We start from the raw sequence: 23418 nt of genomic DNA, 5'->3' as shown, positions 1-23418 counted from the left end.
ATTTGTACTTTTTTCGCTGAATTTTGATAGTTAGTTTGTGATTTTTCCTTTCTTCGATCATTTTTTAAACTTTATAATGGAGACTGATCTAAAAACATAAATCTGAAAACATAGTTTGATCGAAAAAACGGAAATGCAATTTTAAAGAATAAATTATGATTTTATTGTAAATATCAGGTCCCTGTTTTTTTTCATAGAGGATCGACTGACAACTTTCAAGCCATTAGGTATTGCCGAATTTTGAATTTTTCCAAAGCGAATAAATACGAAATAGTCCTCTTCTTGTTCACTCAAAAATGCGTATTTTTCTGCTTTGTGTTTTGTTTTTTGTTCTTTCTCAATGATTTTTTGTATGGTGGCATTATTATTCGCATATTGATGTTGTTCGCTTTCGTCTTCATTTGTATGCTTTTCATTCAACTATTCGTATTACTATGGTTTCGTACGAAATTCGTTGGTTTCTATTTTTTGCTTTTATCTTGCGGCGCGTGTTTGTACTCGTGCATTATTATTATAATTTTTAAGTTGTTTTGTTTTGCAAAATTTAGAGGTCGCTGTCGAGTATGCCAGCCAAGTTCTGGTTCAAAGTGTCAGCGTCTAGTGTGGGAATGCAGTTTTTTAACGTATGAATGTAGTGTCATATATGTATGCATGTATGTAAGTAGCCAAGAGAAAATCCGGGTCCGGCAGTAAAGATGTGTGGGCCCCACAAACAAATTTTGAACTACAATCATTTAATTTTTCCGAAACCCAAAACTTCTAATTTTCCTCGATGCTAACTAGATAACTTGATGACACTTCGTAATGGAAGATTAGTTCTCTCAATGCCTTTCATGGCCGACATCATTTCCTGCAAAATTGAATTTCCTGCCTTTAAAATAGTTTTAAAAATGTTATCCAATAAAATATAATAAATATTTATGAAACAAATAATCTGCTAACCTGTTTTCCATAAAATTCCATTATAAAATAGGAACACTAAAAGCACTGTGTAATATCTTCGATGAACACGCGGCGCACAGTGGTTCACAACTGTCGTTTACTGTTTATAATTAACTGGAGCCCTAATTTTTCACACAATTTTATTAATTTTTTTTTATGATTTGAGCCAGATTTTTGAAAAATAACAAATTTTTGTTTGGATTTTTTTTTTGTTTTGGGAAACCTTAAATTGTTTCCAACTAGCTTTATTATGTAACATTTATTAGCTGCAACAGGAGAATCGATTTTCTCCAAAATTTTTAATTTTTCCGCACCTAATACAAGGAATTGAAATTTCAAAAATCGGGCTCAACTGGTCTCTTGAAAATTTTATAAGCTTCCATTAAAAAAAAGATAATCAAATTGAATGAAAAATGAAGACTCATTTACAGTTTATAGTGAATGACAGTGTTGAACCACTAAAATTTACCGATCTATAAAATTGCGCACCAAAATTTTTCTAAAAACTAAAAAAAAACTTAAATTTTTTTAATAATATTTCAAAGTTTTCTTATGATTTTTTTTCGCTTTTGGGGAACCCTACAATTGCTTTCAACTAGTTTTTATTATGTAACATTTATTGCCAGTTATCCATCATTCACTTGTTTTAATTTTTTTTTTTTTACTTTAATCATATGTATTTGTTACATGTAGTCCATAATGAGCTCTATTCTTAGACTAATAAAAAACTAATATGTATGTATGTATGTATATGCCCTTGTTTTCAGCGGAAGCTTGAAATGTGTGCCAGACTTTTATAAAAAAAAAAAAATTATAATCATTAAATAAACAAAAGAAAAATAGCCAAAACTGTTTGAAATGTCACTTAACTTAATCAGCTGATGCAAAATATCACAAGTAGTCAAAAAGTGAGAGATGAAGTATTTTTCCTTTCCCTGTAGCCATCGTTCTTGCACACACAGTACTCAAAACACAAAGATGCAAATTTTAATTAATTCGTATCATTTACCAACGCTTTGTCATCTTTAATATCTGTACGGTGATGTAGGGGCAGCTAGCTGCATGCGCATCTACATACAAAGTCCTCAAACGTCAGACTGAGAAGCCTTATTCGTAGTGAATTTATTTTTTTTTTAACGTCATTAACGCTACATTCGGTTCAAATATGTGTAAACACTGGGGCATAACAAAAGTGTAAGAAAACAACAACAACAAAAACGGATGTGTGTAAACAACTGCGGAACTAACACTGAAAAAATATTTGAATCAACTTGGCCCTCCCACTGACCCACTCGACATTTGGACATTGTCAAGACTTTTGCTACGCATCGCATATCCATGTACAAATGTACTGCATATACATACATACATACAGTACAAATGCATAATAATGCTGCAATATAATCGATTGCACTATCGATTTTTTCCATTATCGATTTTTTTTTGGTTTCTGAAGTCTACATATCGATGGTCCGCTGCAATAACGACCCAACTCAACACTCAAAAGATAAAAAAATAAATCCTTACTAAATATTTTAATTACTCCGTTTACACAGTCGAATCTCGGTTTATTAGCTGTCAGTTTCGTTTTGCTTGCTCTGTGATAATTTTTTTCTGCTAAATTTAGCAATTTAAATATATTTTAACTTAATATTTTATTAAAAAATACCTTAAAACACTGTTCTTACTAGCGTCCATTTTTTTTAATTTTCATGTTTAACATTTCTCCGCTTCTTCGCAAAAATAATCGCTAAAACTGCGTTGTACACCGAAAAGTTATCGATTTAATCTGAGATTATTTCATAATTGCATGGTATTGAGTGAGGATTTTTTATATGGCTTATCTTTTTTTTTAGTACAGATTAGGGAGTTAAGCTCGAAAATAAGGATAAACTCTACTTAGGGCAACGTACTTTAATCCTTATCTAATCCATGTTTAGTAAGTAAGGATTAGACATGAATTTGAGAGATGAAGTCCTTAACGATTTTTTTTATTAGTTTTGAGTTGTGTCGTTACTGCTGACGACCATTGATATGTACATACTTTTGTCATGTTTTTCGAAAGAACCACGAATCGATATTGTCTCTATTTACTTTTCTTTGATGTCCATAATAATTGGCTTGATATTTTTTTTTTTAGATTTACCTTTTTTGACATTCTAGCGTTCTCCAAAGCATTTTGAAATGTATGGCTTTTATCTTTTTTGGCTTCGCTATCGACAAAAACTGTCTATGAAGCCAGCCGTTGCAGTCGAGTGGTTTGAGGCGCATACTACTACACCGTAGGGCCTGGGCTCGATTCCTGGTCAGATCAACTTCTAAAATTATAAAAAGTTTTTTTTTTTAACCTCGGTTACCACTCGGCAGGCAATGGCAAACCGCCGAGTGCATTTCTGACTTGAGGACGTGGCGTAAAATTCTAGGTCCCACCATTTGTCTATATCGTTAGTAACGGGGCAAATCTTCACTTCCCTCTTAGGGAACATGCATTGGTATTTCAAGCCGAGATATTTGCAATCTTCAAGGTCATGGACTACGTTGTGGAAGGTAGGTAGAGAAGCAGGAGTTTACGTGTGCATAGTGACAGTGACCTGCCAGACTTCCGAGCGTACTATCCCGCCATTTGCGTTATAACATCAGGACGCACATCACAAATTGGAAGAGAAACACGGTCATACACTTAGTAAAAGTGCGCTCGGTAAATATTTATTTAAGTGAAACTTCTTTAGCGGCGGTTGGTTGGTTGGTTGGTTGAGAGTAAATTGTCAATGCGGCATTGTGCAGACATCTAACCATTTCCAAACTAATTTTGTCAATGCAAGTCTCGACTAAATTACGTTGGAAAACATAACCAGCTTGTTTTACTCTGGGTACCAGGTCACTCGGGATTACTTTTTAGGGCCGGTTGTTCAATGTCTGGTTATCACTACTTGCCGGTTAAACATCATTATCGATGTGATCGATAAAGCAGTCGTTGTATTTAACCGGAGCTTCTACCTCCGATTTCTGCAAATCAGACATTGAACAACCGGCCCTTAATGAGGCATTTGACCATTTGACCAGAGACGCCTCGGACCAAGAATTCTTCAGTATGCAATCAGTTATAGCACGCCCACTTTCGGCCGAGACGTATTTTTTGATTAAATAGAATTATGAATAATTTGAAAATTATTTAATCGATTAATCGCAAATTACTACTCATGCATATATTTTCATAAAACAAATACGTAAAATTAAATTATAAAACAATAAGTAGTCAAAACCTGTATGAATACGTTTTCACCTTATCATTATGTAACTCACTATACATTTGCTTAAGTATTTATATGTGTGTAACCCTTGAGAAACAGATTAAATCCACAACAAATCAAGTAAATCGAATTAGTAAACACATAGATATACATATATGCACACATATCAGATATTAAATTTAATATATGTATGTAGATTTGTAAGTATGTATCTATGTATATCTTTTTTTTTGATCAGCAAATCTGTTTTTGATCAGCAACAGCGCCACTATGCCCCTTCTCTGCTATACACAATTCCAATGTGATAATTTTTTGTCCAATAAAGGGACAAAATTCCATGCATGATCTGTCAATTTCATGATAACTATGTCTCTGTGAGGGTACTGGTATACACGTACATACATGTAAATATGCAAATAAAAGCTGCGAAATGACAAACAGCTACTTGAATTATTATTTCAGATTTGTATTTATTTATTGAAGAGTGCACTACTAGCCGGCAATGATTTGACTGAAAATGTCTGTGTAATCAAAATTTATTAAGTGACAAATAGAGTAAATTCAAAACTTTAACAAACATTTCCCCCAAATTTCCCCTCTAGAGCGGCTTGGAGTTACATGTATGTATGTATGTATATCTGTGGAAACTGGACAAAACAACTTAAGTCTATCTTTCACGGACAAACTAAATTGCATATGTCGGCAAAGCTCTTTTTCACCGTCAGAGCAATAAATTTTATTTAAAAGAAAGCATTCAGTTGTTGTAAACAGAGACATATAAAAAGTTTTAATATTTCTTTGGAATTATAACTTTTTTCTCTTTGACGGTCAAGTATGTTTTGTCGACATATGTATGCTATGTGGTTTGTCCTTGAAAGATACACATAAGTTGTTTTGTCAAATTTCCACAGTTATGCGTCAAAGTTCCACACTGCGTATGCGCGTCATTTAACACTTGTCAACTAATGAAAAACACGCATACGCCGTGTGCACTGTGCAAATATATACATACATATGTGGTCATAAGCAATAGTCGTTTAAGTCGAAAATCATACTTTCGAGAAAACCTCAATTAAAGGTTTGAAGCTCTTTTTGAAAAAAAATAATTAGAAAGTGCATTGAAAAATTTTCTTCTTCTAGATTTTTGTGTTAGAAGAAGACGCAGGATCACACGGTCATAAACGTCTATGTCAAATTTTGTGTTTTGGTATATCGCTAGCTTAGAGTGAAAAGTTGCTAAGTCCCAATTTAAAAATTCTACAGGAGAGGAAAAAAACTTTTCATAGCAATTTTATTCAAGCATTTCGAAAAACTTTGAATACAACATTTTGCCTATTTAAAGCAAAGCAAAACTCTATACGAATCGATATTTAGTAAAATATTTCGAACTATTTTGGTCTTATCAAATTTTTGGATTTTTTTTTTTTGCACTTAACGAATTTTCCTTTCATTGAATAAAAACGAGAAAACATAAAACAAGGACCTTTACCCTCTTCGAAACCAGGCATTTTTAATTTCTTTAGCCTCCTGTATCAAAATATGAGTTTTCATAAAAAGTGGACTTAGCAACTTTGCAGTCTAAGCTAGCGATATATGTATTAGGATTCATGTGTGGAGTCTTTCTTCCGCGTTGACCGAGATTTTTATTAATGATGAGCATCACACATGATCGGTTAAATGACCGGTGACATTGGCATTTGTACGAAAGGAATCACTACTGTAGTACTAAAAAAAAACTTATAATAACTGAATTATTGTTAAACTGTAGAAAAAAATTTGGCATACAAAAATATATATGAAAAAGCTACAACGGTATTTACTGTATAAACAACTTATTTTTTTTAGCTTTTGAATAACAAAAATGGATTGGAAAACACTCTCGAGTAGTGAGAAAAGCCCAAAAATGGAACGTTGGAAACCCAATGCTGTACTGGAACCTGAACCACCACCGCCTATACCGCCACGCATCTTTACACGACAATCAAGTTTCACAAAAATAGGAAATATGCTAAACACAGCTATAAATATAAATGGCACCAAAAAAATACAAAGTAAGTTTTCAATACATACTGCTTACATATCGCACGTTTAATAATATTAAAGAGAAGTGTACTATTAAAAAGCCTGAGGGGGGTATTAAATACATATATGTAAGTCCTCGATATGTTAAGTCTAACAGATTACTAAACTTACTAAGATTAGGATAGATACTATAGGGCTGCAAATCCAAGACCATTTCCACAACATCTTTAGATTTGCAGTTGGAATTGCATTTGCAAATTTTACGCTTCCTGCCATGGCGACCGTGTGCATTTTATTGTTGTGAACGATGCAAATGCAACAGAATACGCACAAGATCCTGAACAGCCTTTAAGTTTCTTTTCATCTGCCTTTTTGTATCCAACTGTATGAATTGATCAAACTTTGATTGCGTTTTCCCACAAAATTTATATTTTGAAATAATTCTTTATATTATTTAACTTGCGATACGTCGACTAAAAATCTGAGGTAATTACGCAAATTTTGATTACCTAACTAATTCTCACCGACAAATAATTTATTAGCTGCGAAAAATTTAAAAAAATATATTTCTCTGTGAGAAAATTTCGGAATTTATTTTTCAAGATTTTCGAATATCATTATGGAATAAAAAAATAGGTGACTTCTTTTTTCGATAAAGATTGTAAAAAAAAAATATTTAACACTAAAACAATATTGAGGTGTAAATTTTGCATGGAATGACCCATACACAAAATGGCAAAATTTGTTTTTGTTATTTTATGGCTTTATAACAATTATATTCCACAATTTTTGTTGAGCTTGAGACCGTTTTTATTGAAAAATTATGGTGGAAAAGCAACGATAATTTTGAAATTTTGAAAAATTGTAGAAGTGATAGCTATTTCGGAAATCACCAAACTGCCTCATCAGACTTCTTTCAGCGGGATTCGATCCAACGACCCCAGCTGATTCAGCGAGTTGCCTATGCACCGTGCTAACATCGCCTTATGAATTCTTGTTGCTTTTTTCCACTTTGTTATAAGGCCATAAAATAACAAAAACAAATAAATTAAGGACGACCACACCTAAAATTTTAACATTCCAAAAATATAATCTTAACAAAAACCAACAAAACCAACAACCACATGATGAAGTTTAAATAGCACTGGACTAGCTGCGCTTGATTGTAAATGAAAAAGTGGAAAAAATGTTTTTGAGTTCAAAACTCGAAAAGAAAAAATAGTCAAAGATTCAAAGTAAAGATTTTTCATATAATGAAATTAGATTCTAGTTTTTCTCTTTTTACTAGTATTTTAAAGGTTTCTGAAATAAATGTATTTTTTGATTATTTTTCCGTTTTTGTCTTTCTTAGTGCCTTCCTTTGCCTTTTTTGCAGTTTCTAGTGCCTTTTCATGGCTTTTTCGTGATTCTATTTTGCCTTTTTTATAGGTATAGGCATGGTATAAAAAAGTAGTTCCACTTAATAACATTAGCATCCATATTGGCCATTTGGCTTTTGCTGAGATTATGACATTTTCATCAAAATCAAGCTACCAGATTGAAACTTATAATACAATTTTTTTCTGAAAAGAATTTGATCGACAAAGGAAAAAATAAAATAATTGTTTAAAAATAAAAAAAAAACAAAATGTGATTGATTTTGACATTGCTCTCATAAGAAACAGGTTATAATGTCAAACTGAAATGATTTCTTAACCCATTTGAATTTTTTTTTTTTCAAATTTGAATTTGTTTAAAAAAAAGTTAGACACAAATTTTTCAAGCAACAAATTTTCTTAATAAACGTGAAATTGTTAAGAGATAAACCGCCGAGGAGAGCAAGTAAGTACATTTAAAGTTGGGTAATAAGTAAATACGTTCGACTTTTCTTAAATATTTAAAGTAAGGAAACCAAGATGAAACGGAGCAAAACGTTTGAACGGTGCGCTGTATGCAAAGTCAGGACACGAAAATAGTGCGATGTTTTAAGCCACCTAGTTGCGAATTAAGACGGCAGCGATGGAAAGAAAGCTGTGGTGTTGTACTACGTGATTCATCTCGCGCTTGTGAAAACCACTTCAAGGAAAGTGATTTCATTAGTTGTCCGTCCGAATCAAGCACTTTCAAACGAGCTCGTTTATACCCAGGCGCAGTTCCAATGCCATACGAAATAACTGATACAAGTGAGGTTATAGGATACATTCTTTGTTGATGGCCAAACTCAAACAGGCGATTCTTTAGAATGCACGTTGAGAACAGAAATATTTCTTCTTACCGAAATAATTAAAACCATGCAAGCAAGTATGGAAGAGCTTAATTTAAAAGTGGTCGAAGCAAAGTCTCTAATGGAAAAAATAGTTTTCGCATGAAAAAAATTTAATTTCAAAATTGTTAAAGTTAAGCTCACATATAAAGTTGGAAACAAATGTAAAATCCTACTTTTATAAGTGTCGAATAATGTTTAGGATAAAAAATTTAAATATAAAAATAAGCGCATAAAAGCTGCGCTGGGCAATTAAAAACAAGAAAATTGCTAAAATTATTTTGTAAACAATTTGCTTTATTTTATTCACAAAATATATATATTCCAGGTAATGTAAGTAAAACAAAACTATAATCGAAATAAAAGCCTAGGGCATCAGTGCTGACAAGATACATGGAAGCTAAGGGTTAATTTGTTTGTTTATACTTTTTGACATTATAGTACCTTAAAAGAGAGCCGCACTGAACCGTCAATCACACCTTACTTAATACACCTTGCGCACACGATGTAGAGAGACAGAGCGCATTCAGCAGTACCGCTTCTTTGGTTTTGGCGAATTTGACAGAATCAGCTGTTCGTGTGACGTCAGGATAGAATTGTCTGTGATAAGTTTGTTCTCGTACGAATAGTTACTAATAATTATTACGAGTTTTTGCTATTGAAAATTTTTAACTATAAAAAATTGCAGAAACAATTTGCTAAGAACTCACACTACTAATTTCTACTAGCTTAGTGTTTCATTATTCTTCTCTATTTCGCTATTTCTGGGCGTAATATTAAATTTTTCTTCGATCTTCAATTTTCTGTTCAAGTAGAATGAATGTCAAAGTAGATGAACACAACTACGCTTTGTTTACAAATGGCGGCCACCGCCATTTTTTGTCTCCTCCTTCTCCACTATTCATTGCAAACGTGACGTCATCGCCCGCAGGAATGCGCAATCTTGTATTCTATCATTCTTGGCTGAGGGCAGCGGCAAAACACGATCCACCCCTGCAAAAATCGCGACTACTCCATGCATGCGTGTAAAGAGTACTCCCTAAGAACCAAGGAGTACTCCAAAATTAACCACAATTCATATAAAAAATATGGTCCAATTAACATTGCGATGTCCTCGGGCAGGACCATATATACTCCATCCCTGCATTACATCAGAGTAGCACAAAACTACTCCAACATATTAACAATGGCATTGTTGTTATATTTTTTCGTTTGTACATGCTTTTTTTCTTCACTTCTCATATTCTTTTTCGAAATTAATAAAAACCAAAAGCAAAAATTTAAAATTACATGTTGCCTCTGACGGCATTCGAACCTGAACATGCTGGGAGCTAACAACTAACAGCGAGCATCTCTACACGTTCAGCTACAGCCAGACATGCAAACGCGTGTTCAAATGCTCAACTTTAATCACATTTCGTTAAAACACGAGCAGTGATCGGGTAACAAACAATAAGCTGGCGCAGAGACACGAGTTGGACCGCTACAGCATGACAGAGGAACACTTTTGTAAATACTCCAATATACCACAAATAGACTACATGGTCCAACGATTTTTGCAGGGACTGTGGCCATATGCTAAATATTCTCAGGTTGTTCAATCGAAATTGAAAAGTACTGTATTAGAGTTTGTTAAACATTAATAATCTTGTTTGTAAAAATTTTAATTGTACCTTGTCATAAGCAGCTGAATTCGTTGTCGCCGTAGTTGTATTTTACTGAGCGAAACTTTTGGGCGAAAGCAAGGCGTATTTAACAAGGTGGTGTTGGCCGTATATAAGTAAAAAATTACACTAACAAATTATACGCTGATGGCCATACTGTCATTGGTATGAGTTACAACAAACACATCATTTTGACGTAATGGCCTCCACGGCGAAAAACTCAGCTGTCGCCCCAACACCACCAAGGTGTATTAAACAAGGTGGTGTTGGGGCGCCAGCTGAGTTTTTCGCCGTGGAGGCCATTACGTCAAAATTATGTGTTTGTTGTAACTCATACCAATGACAGTATGGACATCAGCGTATAATTTGTTAGTGTAATTTTTTACTTATATACGGCCAACACCACCTTGTTAAATACGCCTTGAACACCACCTTGTTTAATACACCTTGGGCGAAAGTTTCGGACGCCGTCGCTCTACGAGGCGAAAATTCCCCGTTTGCCGTGGACTACTTTGGTATAGCCGATTTTTAAAGTTCTCGATTGATAGTAGACAACGCAAATGCCCTGAAATTCACTATACTCTTACTCAAATCATCGTTTTTCACATTTAATTTATTAATTTTTTATTACAAATCATATATTTTCACAATTTAAAACAATTCAAATCAATTAAATATCGAAATATAATATTTTGAAAATGTTTCCGCTTCCCCCGCGACCCCTTAGCAACCCAACGTTAATTTGCACAAAAAAGTATGCCACTAAAATTAGAAAAAAAGGCGGGCCTCGCCCACTTTTTTAGCTCAACGGCCCCGTTTCTTTAGGTATTCCTTCTTTTCAATAAACATATTTAAATTCTAATTTCTATGAAAATTTATTATTATTTGATGGAATACTATTTTCTGAGTAGTTTTATTTATCTGCAACCAGTATGTATTTTTCTTCCTTTTGCTGTTCGGTCCTTCATAAGTTCACCATGATTCAATATTATTGGGCCTCCGCACACTAACCTGCTCAGTCGGATTGAGCAGTCTACCATTCGAAAGCACACTAGGCTGGTCAGTCGGCCGAAAACACATTTCAGTTTTGTATGTATGAACCACGCTTTATTGAACTTGTGGCACATTCAAACAAAACGAAGTACAAAACATGTCGTATATGTGTGCGTGTCAGACCACGATTTTCGCGGGCAGAAATAAACGAGGTAAACACGAACTCTCTTTCCCCTGTAATTAGCACAAAACCGGTTTTAGCCGCACTGAGCAGTCCAGTGTGCGGAGGCCCATTAAATCATGTAAGTTCACCTGCTGGCAATGCTGTTCGGCGGGAAACGTAAAACAAATCGAACATAGCCACAACCAGTGTTGCTGCTTTTTCACAGATCTGACATATTTACATTGCACCAAAGAACGTACGTTCTACGCTCTTTGATTGCCCTACAATTATTTTTTTCTTTTCATACGCCTGCGGATGTAAAACTCACAATTCAGTACTGCTCAAATAACATTTAAATGAAATAAAAGCACTAACTGTCCGTAATTACATCTCTTTTCTGTGCTGCTAATGTAGGCAAATCTAGTAAAGCAAATAAGTTCAATGTTGTAAATCAAAACGTGCTGGCAGCCCTGTGCTGTTGCCATTCTATATTCGTAATTTGTTATAAGCAGTCGCGGAATCCTTTGCGGTGTTTCTACTGCAATTTTTTGATATTATATTAGCAATTTAAAGTATTTGAAAGGTGTGCATGTCTTGAAAATATGCTATAAGCCACAAATTGTTAAAATTTAGCAGTAAAGTGAACTTACAAAACTATATATGTCTTGTTGAAAAATTGGAGACGAATTTGCAAGTCGCCATGAAGCTACCGACAATTGCAACAACAACAACAGTGATTTAGTGTCGAACGTCGTCGTCATTGGCTCGTAGCAGTTGCGGCCGCTGCGAAACTGCGAAACAACGAGAATTATTTCGAACGGCAAACGACGGACAGGCTCGTAATAGAATACAAAGAACAGAGAGAATGTAAAAAATAGCACAAAAGACGATAATAAGAAAATTGTTAAAAAGGTTCAGAATATGTAATAGCAAAAGCAAATAAAAATTGATAGAATTTTGCTTGTTGCCATATTCATACCTGAATTGTGGTGGAAATGCGAAACGGTAGCCATGCTGAGTGCAACTTTTTTAAATTTATACTCGTAGTAGTAGCTCGTTACTCTTTGCAAATCAATGAAAAGTGGAAATTTTCTTTTTTAGGGGTAAACCTTGTAACAAAAAACATGTTTGCAGAAGTGGCAAAACTATTAAATCAATTGCGCGCTAATAGTTTCAATCAAATTTAACATACGAATTGGCCGCAGTTACAGGGGCACATAGTGCGAAAATATCAAGAGAATCTAGTCACGCGGTGGCTCAATCGCAAATGGTGCTTTCTAAAGAATTGTACAAAATTTGTTACTCGAACAATAGCCGCTAAAAATGCCCGACTATTAGAGCAAAATATTGAAGGTTGTGCACTTATTGAATAAGTGCAGGTAAAAGGTATTGGAAATTGAAAAAAGAATCTGGCGAATGGACCGGAAAAGAAAACAATAGCGTGGAGCAAAACCAAGCGGCAAAGTAAAGAAGTAGATAAAAACGACGAAGCAAACAGAAAAAGGAAAAAAGTCAACCTATAAAAAAATCAAATTGCACTTTGTGTTGTCATTCGTGTCTTTAAAATTTCCACCCGCAGTCGTCTGCACGTTTTCGCGTACACATGTCCGAAAGGAAGGAATAAAGTAAAAAAAAAAACGCGTTGTCCATAAATTCTGCTTTTGTGTCGTTGTACGTTGCTGTTTTTGGCGTCGCAACCACCGGTCGTTGCCGTTTGCGACGACGCCGGCGCTGCCGCTTGTGGTTGCTTGCATTTACCCCACGAATACAACAAACACTGCGACTGTGTACAAAGAGGAATTGGGCAAAACGTCGTTCGTCGTCGGCTAATCGCCTTTTTGTTTTCTTTACTTTTTATCTATAGTGTGCGAATTGAATATGCGTAAAGAGAATTTATGACAGAACACAAGAAAACTTAAAATAAAGCATTTTTAAAATCTATGTACCAAAAGTAAATTAGATACTTTGGCTTGTGGGAATAAAAATAAGATAACAAAGAGAAAGCGTGGAGGCAAAGTGCTAAAATAAATAAATTGGAATAATATAAGTGAAATTTTACTTAGTTGTAGTTATTCATTACTTCCATTCAACATTGTGACACCAGGTCGTCCCAATCCCAATATATTCGAGAACAGTAACGCAAATATTCAATTGACACCACTTGCGCCATAAGTAGCTGCTGCATCCAGCGCATTGCGAAGTTGTCATGGCCGGTAAGTTCCTCCTTTGGTATACACATGTAGTAAGTATGTATGTACTTATAAATGGATACGTATGTATGTGACTAACTATTTTGCTATAGTAGATTCGTCATGCAGTTTAGAAGGTCCACTCTAGCTTGCCTTAACATCCATTTTGTTGGTACATGAAAGCTTCCGTCGTGTACATTGTTTCCGTTCAAGATATGCTTGGTAAATTCTATATGACTATTTGACATTCCATTAAAGACTGCCAATTGAACGAACTGAGAATAATTGTATGTGATATGCATCTACAACCCAGTAGATAATTTAAGAGGCCTTCAACTCTGCATACCCTTTCTCCTTTCGTTTTTTTATGTTGATGACATCTGCTATCTTTTCCATAAGTTCTTTTGGGAAACATATGTACATAGACATATGTACCCTTGTGGTCAGCTGATTAAGTCAAGTGACATTTTGACTAGATTGGCTATTTTTCTTTTGCATATTTAATGTTTATATTTTTCATAAAAGTTTAGCTCTTTATCTAACCAGCGCTACATAAATCCATACATATTTCAAACTTCGTACAAAAATAATGAAAATTCAACTAACTTTAACATTTGCACCCGAAAATTTTAAACTTTTTATTTAGAATTATTAGAAAGATTTTGGGTATGCCGTTTTGTAGATCATTAAATTTTAGTACGTTAAAGTGCAAATTTCAAGACGCTAGAAATTCGCGTTGATTTTTAATAATTTTTTTGGCTGACGGTGTTGTGCATTTTCTTTCATATAAAATATGCTCGATAATTTAGTTTGAATATAAAAAATCAACGCGATTTTCTATCGTCTTGAAATTTGCACTTTTTCCTACAAAAATTTCATGATCTACAAAACTGCATACCCAAAATCTTTCTAAAAAGTCTGTATAAAAAGTTTAAAGTTTTTGCTAAAGTGCTAAACTTTTATAAAAAATATAAACATTAAATAAACAAAATAAAAATAACAAAAACTAGTCAACATGTCATTTGACTTATAGCGTTTTCTTTTCTCGAAAAAATGATGCTTTTTTCTGCCCTGCGCCAGTGCTGTCACGTTTTCGTGTTCTTTTCGTTTCTTTAAAATGTTGCACTCTGATAATGTTGCCATATAAGGTGACATTTTTTCGAGAAAAGATAACGCCATTAATCACCTGACCACAAGTGTATGTATTGGTACTTCAGAAGACCTATTTGAGGAGTTCTTTTAAAACTGGTCCTCAAGATATTTAATTAAGTTGTCACTTAAAATGCATACCGAAATTCATTTGTAAAGTGACAGTTATTTATTCTCGTAAATTTTTAGTATGAAAAGCCCTTCTAGAAGGCATGCAGGAAAACCATTTTTTCATCCCTTCATGGATAAGCCTTTTAGAATGGCTTTTAACTTAAGAAATCCTACCTAAATTATCCTTCTGGGATGAAGTGTACATCAAATATCTAAATGTACTGTTGTTCACAAAATAATAGTAGTGCGATATTTTGATCATTTCAATTCTCAGAAATCAAGGGGAGTTTTCACCAACTTGAATCTTGCACTTCATCAGACTAGAATTACATGGGGTACAAAATTGCATACGAAATTTTTTCTAGATTCGGATTAAAAAGTAATAGATTTTGGTGAAAATTTGTAGATTTTTTATAATTTTTGTACAAAGTTTGAAAAGTAAATTTATATGGTGTTTTTTGTATATCCAGCTGGACTTTTATAAAAAAATAATAAATATAAAATAAATAAAAAAGTCAAATAGCCAAAACTGATCAAAATATCGCACTACTATTATTTTGTAGACAACTGTGCATATATATGTATGTACATGCATACAAACATATGCACATACATAGTTGTGAGGTAATCAAATGCATGCCCTTTAGTAAAAGGCATACATAAAACATTTGTCGACTTTTTACCAAAGCACATGAGAACCAAGTGCACTTGACCATAGAAGAACTATATGAATATCTATAATTGTAGCTTTACTATGTACATTCATTCATTTGAGGATATGTTAGTTAGAGATATGTGGGTTGGGGGGTGACCGTCATTGGCCAGGTATATGTTCATACATAAATCTGGGGCGTACTGGTTACGTAGAGCGACTGTCGTGGGAACGCTTAACTAACGGTAAGCCTGTTTTTACGGACCCGGACCAAAGGGTTAAGGGTGTTGGCTAAGTGGGTGCATGGACAAATAGGTGGTTGCTGCCGTGGGCAAATACCTCAGTAGGTGGATATATGTACATATGTATGGATAAAAAATATCAAAACTCACATCTAAAAAATATTTTTTATTAATTTAAAATTTATTACATTACTTTGAACTTTATTAACCCTTTATATAAATTTAATTTGTGTAAAATAGGCCTTATTCGCGTTTACTGTAATTTAATAATAGCAGACCTCAAATGTTTTCATAGCTTTAACAAATTCACATATTTCAATTAAAGAAGGGATATAATACAATTCTAAAAATAGCAATTTATTTAGTTACTATCTTCAGTCGTGCAAAGCCCCATACATTTAAATAAATGACCTGAAAATCTTTTGCTACTTCCGCTGTTCTTTGCTTGCCCTTTTCAATGCGTTAATACATTCATATATCTATATGTATATTTACACATGTATTTATACTATAAATTTATATATTTTTCCTAATCCACATTTCATTTATGACGTAACTGCTAGCAAACATAATTTCGCAAATCAATATGTAGAACTTAAAACGATGACGTCGGCTAGCAAAAATCTATTATCATTTTATTTTGTTGTGCTTTTTGCCGGCACACGACATGACATGGGCACACATGCACATGTTTAAATGCCTAAGTTAGTTGAATGAGGTCAGGAAGCGGCGTTTAGTTAGTAACAAAAGAACACGCAAAACAACAAATTCCATTGCATGATTTATGCGACGTGCATACATATGTATGTATATAAACATATGCACATATAAATACATAACTGGGTACCTTTTTAATATATTTAATGCATATAATAATGATAAGTACATTGACGCTTATCCAATATGTTAGTGTTTGGCCAAGCTTCTCCTCGAAGAAATTCGAGTTGATTTTAAATTCCTAAGCCTGCGGCGACCATCGTCACAAATATTTTCGAAATTGATCTAAATTTTATACGTTTTAAATTTTATTCTTGAAAAAATACATGTAATTTTTAAGCAAACAAGTAATTTTTAAGCAGAAACCAAAACCGACTTCAATTCTCGTATAAAAATTTAATAGTACCGTTAATTGATTCATGGCCAAATGATCGAATCTAAATCAAATTATAGATAGAAAAGAATAGTCAAAATCGGTTGACGTGATCCAAAGTTATCCAGTAACATACATAAAAACGTTCAGCCGAATTGATAGCCTTGTCCTTTTTTTGAAGTCGGTTAAAAACGAAACCGACTTCAATTCTCATATAAAAATTTAACAGTACCGTTAATTTCTTAATGATCCAATAATCGGATCTAAAAGAAACAAAAAAAAAAAAAGAATTATTGAAAACGGCCAATGTGCTCCAAGTTATGCAGTAACAGACATAAAAATAATATTCCGACGAAGATGATAACAAAATTTATATTATTTTTATGGAAAGCACCCCCTAGAAGTTCAAAAAAACACAAAAATACGTTACAGTACAAACTAGAAAAGTGGAGCCATTTCAATATCTCGAGAGCCGGGTTTGGATTCTGCGGGAAAAATACTTAGTTGTACCACACGAAGTTGTTAGAATATTATGGTAATTCAAATTTGCATTTTGCCTTACCGATGTTTAACTAAAAAATTGCTGTTTTTTATTAAAATAAAATTACAATGTTTACAAGCGCCTGTGAACCCTTTGGCGAGTCATCTAAGAAGAAATTTTGAGTGAAAAATTGCTATGAGAACAAGTAACTACTTATGAGTAAGCGCCGGGGGTGCCACACGTTAACTTAAATTATTGGAATATGGGAACGATTACATATATCTGAGCATACGTAGACGAGACCGTCGAATTACCATTAATTTTTTCTACATGGAAAGGTTTCGACGAGTAGTTCAAGAATGTGTGAAATAGTCGATCAAAAAACCTTACCAAATTTCCTATTAATAATCCACCTTTTTTATTTTTTCTCGCCGACACAGGTAATGGAGAAGCGTCGTGGTGCTTCTCACAGATAAAAGGCGCCTTAGACGATGACGTTACCGATGCTGATATTATATCCTGTGTGGAATTCAATCATGATGGTGAATTGCTGGCAACAGGTGATAAAGGCGGGCGTGTGGTCATCTTTCAGGTATATAATCATATCTTGTGTTTACCACTATTCATCGTTTTAATAGATTTGTTTTCGATTTATTAGCGCGATCCTATATCAAAAACCTCAATACCACGTCGCGGTGAATATAATGTTTACTCGACTTTTCAATCGCATGAACCCGAATTCGATTACTTAAAATCATTGGAAATTGAAGAGAAAATCAATAAGATCCGATGGTTGCGACGAAAGAATCCCGCGCACTTTCTTCTCTCAACCAACGATAAGACGGTTAAATTGTGGAAAGTCAGCGAACGGGATAAATCGTTTGAGGGCTATAACACAAAGGAGGAGAGTGGTCTTGCGAAGGATCCACAAAATATAACAGGCTTAAAAGTTCCTTCAGTTAAGCAAATTCCACTTATGGTGGAAGCGTCACCACGCCGCAACTACGCCAATGCACACACCTATCACATCAATTCAATTAGCGTTAATTCTGACCAAGAGACTTATCTGTCCGCCGACGATTTGCGAATCAATTTGTGGCATCTTGAAGTGACCGATCAAAGTTTTAATATAGTCGACATTAAGCCAGCCAATATGGAAGAGCTGACGGAGGTGATTACCGCCGCCGAATTCCATCCAACCGAGTGCAACGTGTTCGTGTACTCGAGCTCCAAGGGCACAATACGTCTATGTGATATGCGTTCGGCGGCGCTGTGTGACCGGCATAGCAAACAGTTCGAAGAGCCGGAGAATCCAACGAACCGTAGTTTCTTTAGTGAAATTATAAGCTCGATAAGCGACGTAAAGCTAAGCAACTCCGGACGTTATATGATCTCTAGAGATTATTTAAGTATTAAAGTGTGGGACTTGCATATGGAAACGAAACCAATTGAAACTTATCCGGTTAGTTAAATATTTAAATGATTACACTTAGCTATGAACTTATTTATGTTTGTTTTTATGTTTATATTGGGATTAAAATCTTTTTTTTTTATTATTTAAAAAATGATAGCATTGGAATTATTTCACTAGCTTATTTAATTTTTTTTCTTTTAAAAATGATAAAATAGAAATAATTTCAAGAGCTCAGTGAGCGTGGATACCAAGCGATAAAAATTTTTAAATGTCGATATATTTCGAAGAAGATATTTGGTATTAGGAGATTATTCCCACCAGACAATTTTTGTTGCCGGCAATAAGAAAACTTGTCGCCCTCAGCAACAAATTAATTGTAGTTGCTCTAAAACGTCCGTCGAAGGCAACTCGCCTGGGCGAGTCGTTTTCTTATTACCTGAATGAGTCGTTTTATTATTGCTACAGACGATATTTGAATAATAATTTCTTGCAAAAGTGTTATTCATTTTTAATATTTCATTTGTTTTTGAACACAAACTTATAATTGTAAACGAAATTAATTATTTTCGTCGCTATGGGCCTTCCTTTTTTTCAACCCTATCTTGGGCATTAATTAGATGATTTTGAGGAGTCCTGTTGACGCAGTTTGGAAATTTTTGAAAACATATTCCTAAAATAACAAAAGAAATAATGTTGCCGACTTCTCACTAGGGAATTAAATCGGCGATACACCAATTTGTTGCCATTGACGATCGTTGCCTATTTCTTATGTTTTCCATGGTGGGATATTAGCAGTTATGTTTAATGTTTTTCATTCACGACGTTAGTCTTTTCTGAATAGAATACAAATACAATTAAGTTTACCAAAATTCGCACCAACATATTACAAATTTGTTAGCAGAACAGAAATGCATATTATTTCGGTACATGCGTACAAGTGTATATTGTCTAGAAGATGTTTAGTTAGCAGTGCGCGCTTCCATTCCGCAGGGCCTTGGTTCGTTTCCTGTTTCCGACCAACATCAAAAAAATAAAAACAATTAAGTTTTTTCTGATAACAGTTGCTTTCTCGACATAAAACTGTTGTTACTAAATGGTAGACAAGTGGATGAGCTTATTTGCATTTGAAGCCTATATTTACATTAACTCGTGAATTATCTCCATAGACAAACGCGCATTAGCTCGCCGTAAATGCACAAAATAAATGTGCATTTAAACTAAAAATTTACATAGTTTTGCCGTTGATATGAAGATTGCCGCTGACTTACGGCAAAAAAAAACAAAAATTACTCCATGGAAGCTGTAAAAAATTTTAATGTGAGAAATTCTTGTTTCAACTTGTTCTTAATTCAGTTTAACTCTGTTCGTCTCTATACCATTTAAGGCTTAATTTTTATTTTACAATCAAGTGGTAATATTATTTTTTCTTCATTTCAGGTTCACGAATATCTACGCATTAAACTTTGCTCACTATATGAGAACGACTGCATTTTCGACAAATTCGAATGCTGTTGGAACGGCAAGGATACTTCCATAATGACGGGCAGCTATAACAATTTCTTTAGAGTGTTTGATCGCAATTCGAAAAAGGATGTCACGTTGGAGGCGTCACGTGACATTATCAAACCAAAAACGGTGCTTAAACCGCGTAAAGTTTGCACCGGTGGCAAACGAAAAAAAGACGAGATCAGTGTCGATTGTCTCGATTTCAATAAGAAGATACTGCATACCGCTTGGCATCCGCAAGAGAATATTATCGCTGTGGCGGCAACAAATAATCTGTTTATATTTCAGGATAAGTTTTAGCTAAAACTCCCTCATCTCCTTCAGTTCTTCATCACCATTATGGCGTCGTTAAGAATAATTATTATGATTAATTCTAAATTTTATACTTGTCGCTGCTACAATTGCTATCACTCACTACTTTCTATCAGTATCAGTGTGTAATCAGAGCAAAAAAAAAAACAAAAACGTTAAGCGAAGTCCGGGGAGGAGGACGAAGACGAAGACGAACGTGTAGGCGTAGGCGAAGTCACAACTCATAGTATATAAATACAACTCACTATTAGCGCTACAAATTAACGAAACAAAATCTATATTAGCATTGTTGATTATCGGTACAGCGCTAACAAGCCGTAAGCCTTAGCCAAAAGACACAAAAACGTAAAGTTTTTAGTTCTAAGTTTTGCACAAAGGTTTACATAAGCGATATTATTATTACAGCGTTTGCGACATTACAAGGGTAGAAGGAGTAAGGGAGAACAGCTGGCCACATCAGCAAAGTGTTCGCCTGCTGTTGCACACAACAAAAACGCCTTAAACTAATGCTTTGTACAGTTACTCTGATTACAGTTCTTTTAAATTCCTTAAAATAATGTTGCCTCGGCTAAATCGTTTCAGTTATTTTAAGAAGGTGTTTTTATACAATATTTATGAGAAAACAGTAAGAATAACAAGTAAATATTAATGCAAAAATTTCTTTGCTTAATTTATAATAAAAACGGAAATTGTTAATAATCAATGATTTTTTCTTTTTGTTGATTCGAATATCCAAAATTGAAATAAGATGAAAAATACATTAAAGAACTTCAATTAAAAAAAAAATAATAAAAAAATAAAAAAAATTAATAGATGACAACTGCAGTTTGAACTCAGAAAACTAGACTAAAAACAGATAGGAAGAGAGGGAGAGAGAGCAAAAATGCAAAAAATTTAACTTTATTACACTATCTACAAGCTTAAGAACGCGCAAGTTATGTATTAGAAATAAAACAAAAACCAAAATTTTAAGCCCTTACATTATTTAAAAAAAAAAAAAATGTATGAAGACATGTGTTAATGGCAACAGTATATGTAGCATAGAGTTGTAATGGGAATGAAGATCTAAAATAAGGGATCGGTTTTCCACTTATCGAAAATTTGTCGATATTTGTGAAGTAGCAGAAAACAAAAACTATGCAAAACACCATACTGGAGCATAATTTTTTGTTTTTATATTACAATAAAAATTTGTTTCAGCAATAAACCAGGTACACAAGTTCGTAGATATTTTTTGTTTTACAAAAATAAAAAAATGACGCTATACCAACCTATTACAGCATAAAAAATTTCCCACATAGCTATTTGGCGAGAAATATAGTCGGTAACGTAGGCAACCGGCCTTGTGCCTTGGCGACACATCACTTTAATAAGGTCATTCGGTAAATAATTCAACTTTTTTTTATGCAATTTTATAGAATATATCCGTTATTTTATTGGCGAAATCGCTATTTTTCGTTTTCAACCAAAAAACAGTCGTTAATCTAAGATTTTAATATTTTCGCTCATTATCGATCGTTATAACTCAGTTGAAATTTTTTTGTTGTTAATAGTAAGATCGCATAAATGAAACCTGATAACTACGATTATGTGTGGTAAAAAAATCAAGGAAGAAATATATGCCACATAATATCGATCAAATGCGATCGAAAAAATATAAGAATAATCTATGTAATATGATTGAGAAAATAAAAATCGCCTGAGATTATGAAATATGCTCGACAAAAGAGCACTCTAATTTAAAAGTTTAAATTATTATTTTTTTTATAAAAACGTTGCTGTCCCTAATATCTGCATCCAATCGCCACTAACGAGAAATCATATACTTTTTTTACGATTAAACTTTTTTTCCAGGTTTGGGTCAGTTATGAAACTTTCTAACTTGTTCCTATACTAAATCCCCAAGAGGAAATTTAGAGGAACCGAATTTTGGAAGATACTAAAAGAGAGGATATGTACAAAAACCCATAATAAAAAGTTTCTACCTCTATCAAGGGGTGTCTGTACGACCTGAAACATATATGTAACACTCGTGAATCTTTGTTATGTAATAAAAATTTTCACAGCGACAATATTAGTCCGCGAAATTGGAGCGTTACATATATGTAACACTAGCGTTTAAAGAGTTAAAAGTTCTAAAACTCCAGCAAACATTTTTTACATTGGCACAAAAATAAATGGAAAAGCGAGATCGTAGTTATTCTTGTTTTCATACGAATCGTATATACATACATACTTATGTAGTAAAATCCCATCTACAAATGAGGACATACGGTTACACAAAGAAAACGCAAATTAAACTTTAAAGACAATAGAATTGTAGATTTTTTTTTAAACGTTCATATGTCCCTTTCCCCAGTAGAGAGTTAAGTCACTTTCGGCAGGTGACTGCCTTATAGAAGCAATACAAATTGTTTACTTAATTAATTTCAACGATTTGAAAGGTATTCGGCTGTAAAACTGGGTTCGAATCGTCACGTACGATATTGTACTACTCGTCACGTAAAAACATATTTTTCGGATTATGGCTAACTATTTCATAGCTCAAAGAAGTACAGGTTAGGTTGGGTTGAGTCAACGACGAGAGCTGATTACGAAATTTCGAATGCATCTAATTTCGATCCCTGAGAGCTCAGTGTTTGTTCAGAAGTGCGAACCAAAATGCTTCCATCTTAGCCTCGCGATGATTGGACAGTCTAAAAGAAAGTGTGGAGATGATTCCACTTCATCTTCCTTTTGACAGCTGATAAAAAAGGAACGGTTGAACTTCCTAGTCTCATCGAATACCAATCGCACAATGGCCTGTCAGAACCCACATCACTAGCCCTTGAAAGGGCATGTGCTTTAAACCAAAAGTTTCACATCATCTACATAGGCGATCACCCGACAGCCCACTTTTTCCAGTTTCTCTAGAAGGTCGTTTACAACCTTAATCCAGAGCAGGGGAGCGCTGCTATTGACTCTGCACTGAGTGCAGGCGCTGTCCCCCTCCACC

At 34.0% G+C, this 23418-nt stretch overlaps 1 protein-coding gene across 10 annotated transcripts; it reads left to right on the top strand.

Annotated features, from left to right (window-relative positions):
* The first annotated feature begins 6038 nt into the window (after window positions 1–6038).
* On the top strand, window positions 6039–22161 carry LOC118737154 (protein phosphatase PP2A 55 kDa regulatory subunit). 10 transcript variants are annotated; one of them, XM_036467477.1, is made up of 5 exons: window positions 11777–11860; window positions 13142–13490; window positions 17632–17783; window positions 17850–18653; window positions 20043–22161. In XM_036467477.1, exons 2-5 carry the CDS (start codon window positions 13484–13486, stop codon window positions 20409–20411), a joined length of 1332 nt encoding a protein of 443 aa, XP_036323370.1. In that variant the 5' UTR covers window positions 11777–11860; window positions 13142–13483; the 3' UTR covers window positions 20412–22161. The 10 variants fall into 10 exon arrangements, with proteins under 10 accessions (XP_036323364.1, XP_036323370.1, XP_036323369.1 ...); XM_036467476.1 differs by having other exon boundaries at window positions 11787–11912; XM_036467473.1 differs by having other exon boundaries at window positions 11787–12116.
* The last annotated feature ends 1257 nt before the right edge of the window (window positions 22162–23418 follow it).

The sequence above is a fragment of the Rhagoletis pomonella genome, unplaced genomic scaffold, assembly GCF_013731165.1.
Source record: "Rhagoletis pomonella isolate Grant_MI unplaced genomic scaffold, Rhpom_1.0 Rhpom_scaffold_00004, whole genome shotgun sequence".
NCBI classification, from domain to species: domain Eukaryota; kingdom Metazoa; phylum Arthropoda; class Insecta; order Diptera; family Tephritidae; genus Rhagoletis; species Rhagoletis pomonella.
The sequence above is the reverse complement of the archived record's forward strand: the minus strand, read 5'-3'. Positions and strand labels throughout refer to the sequence as shown.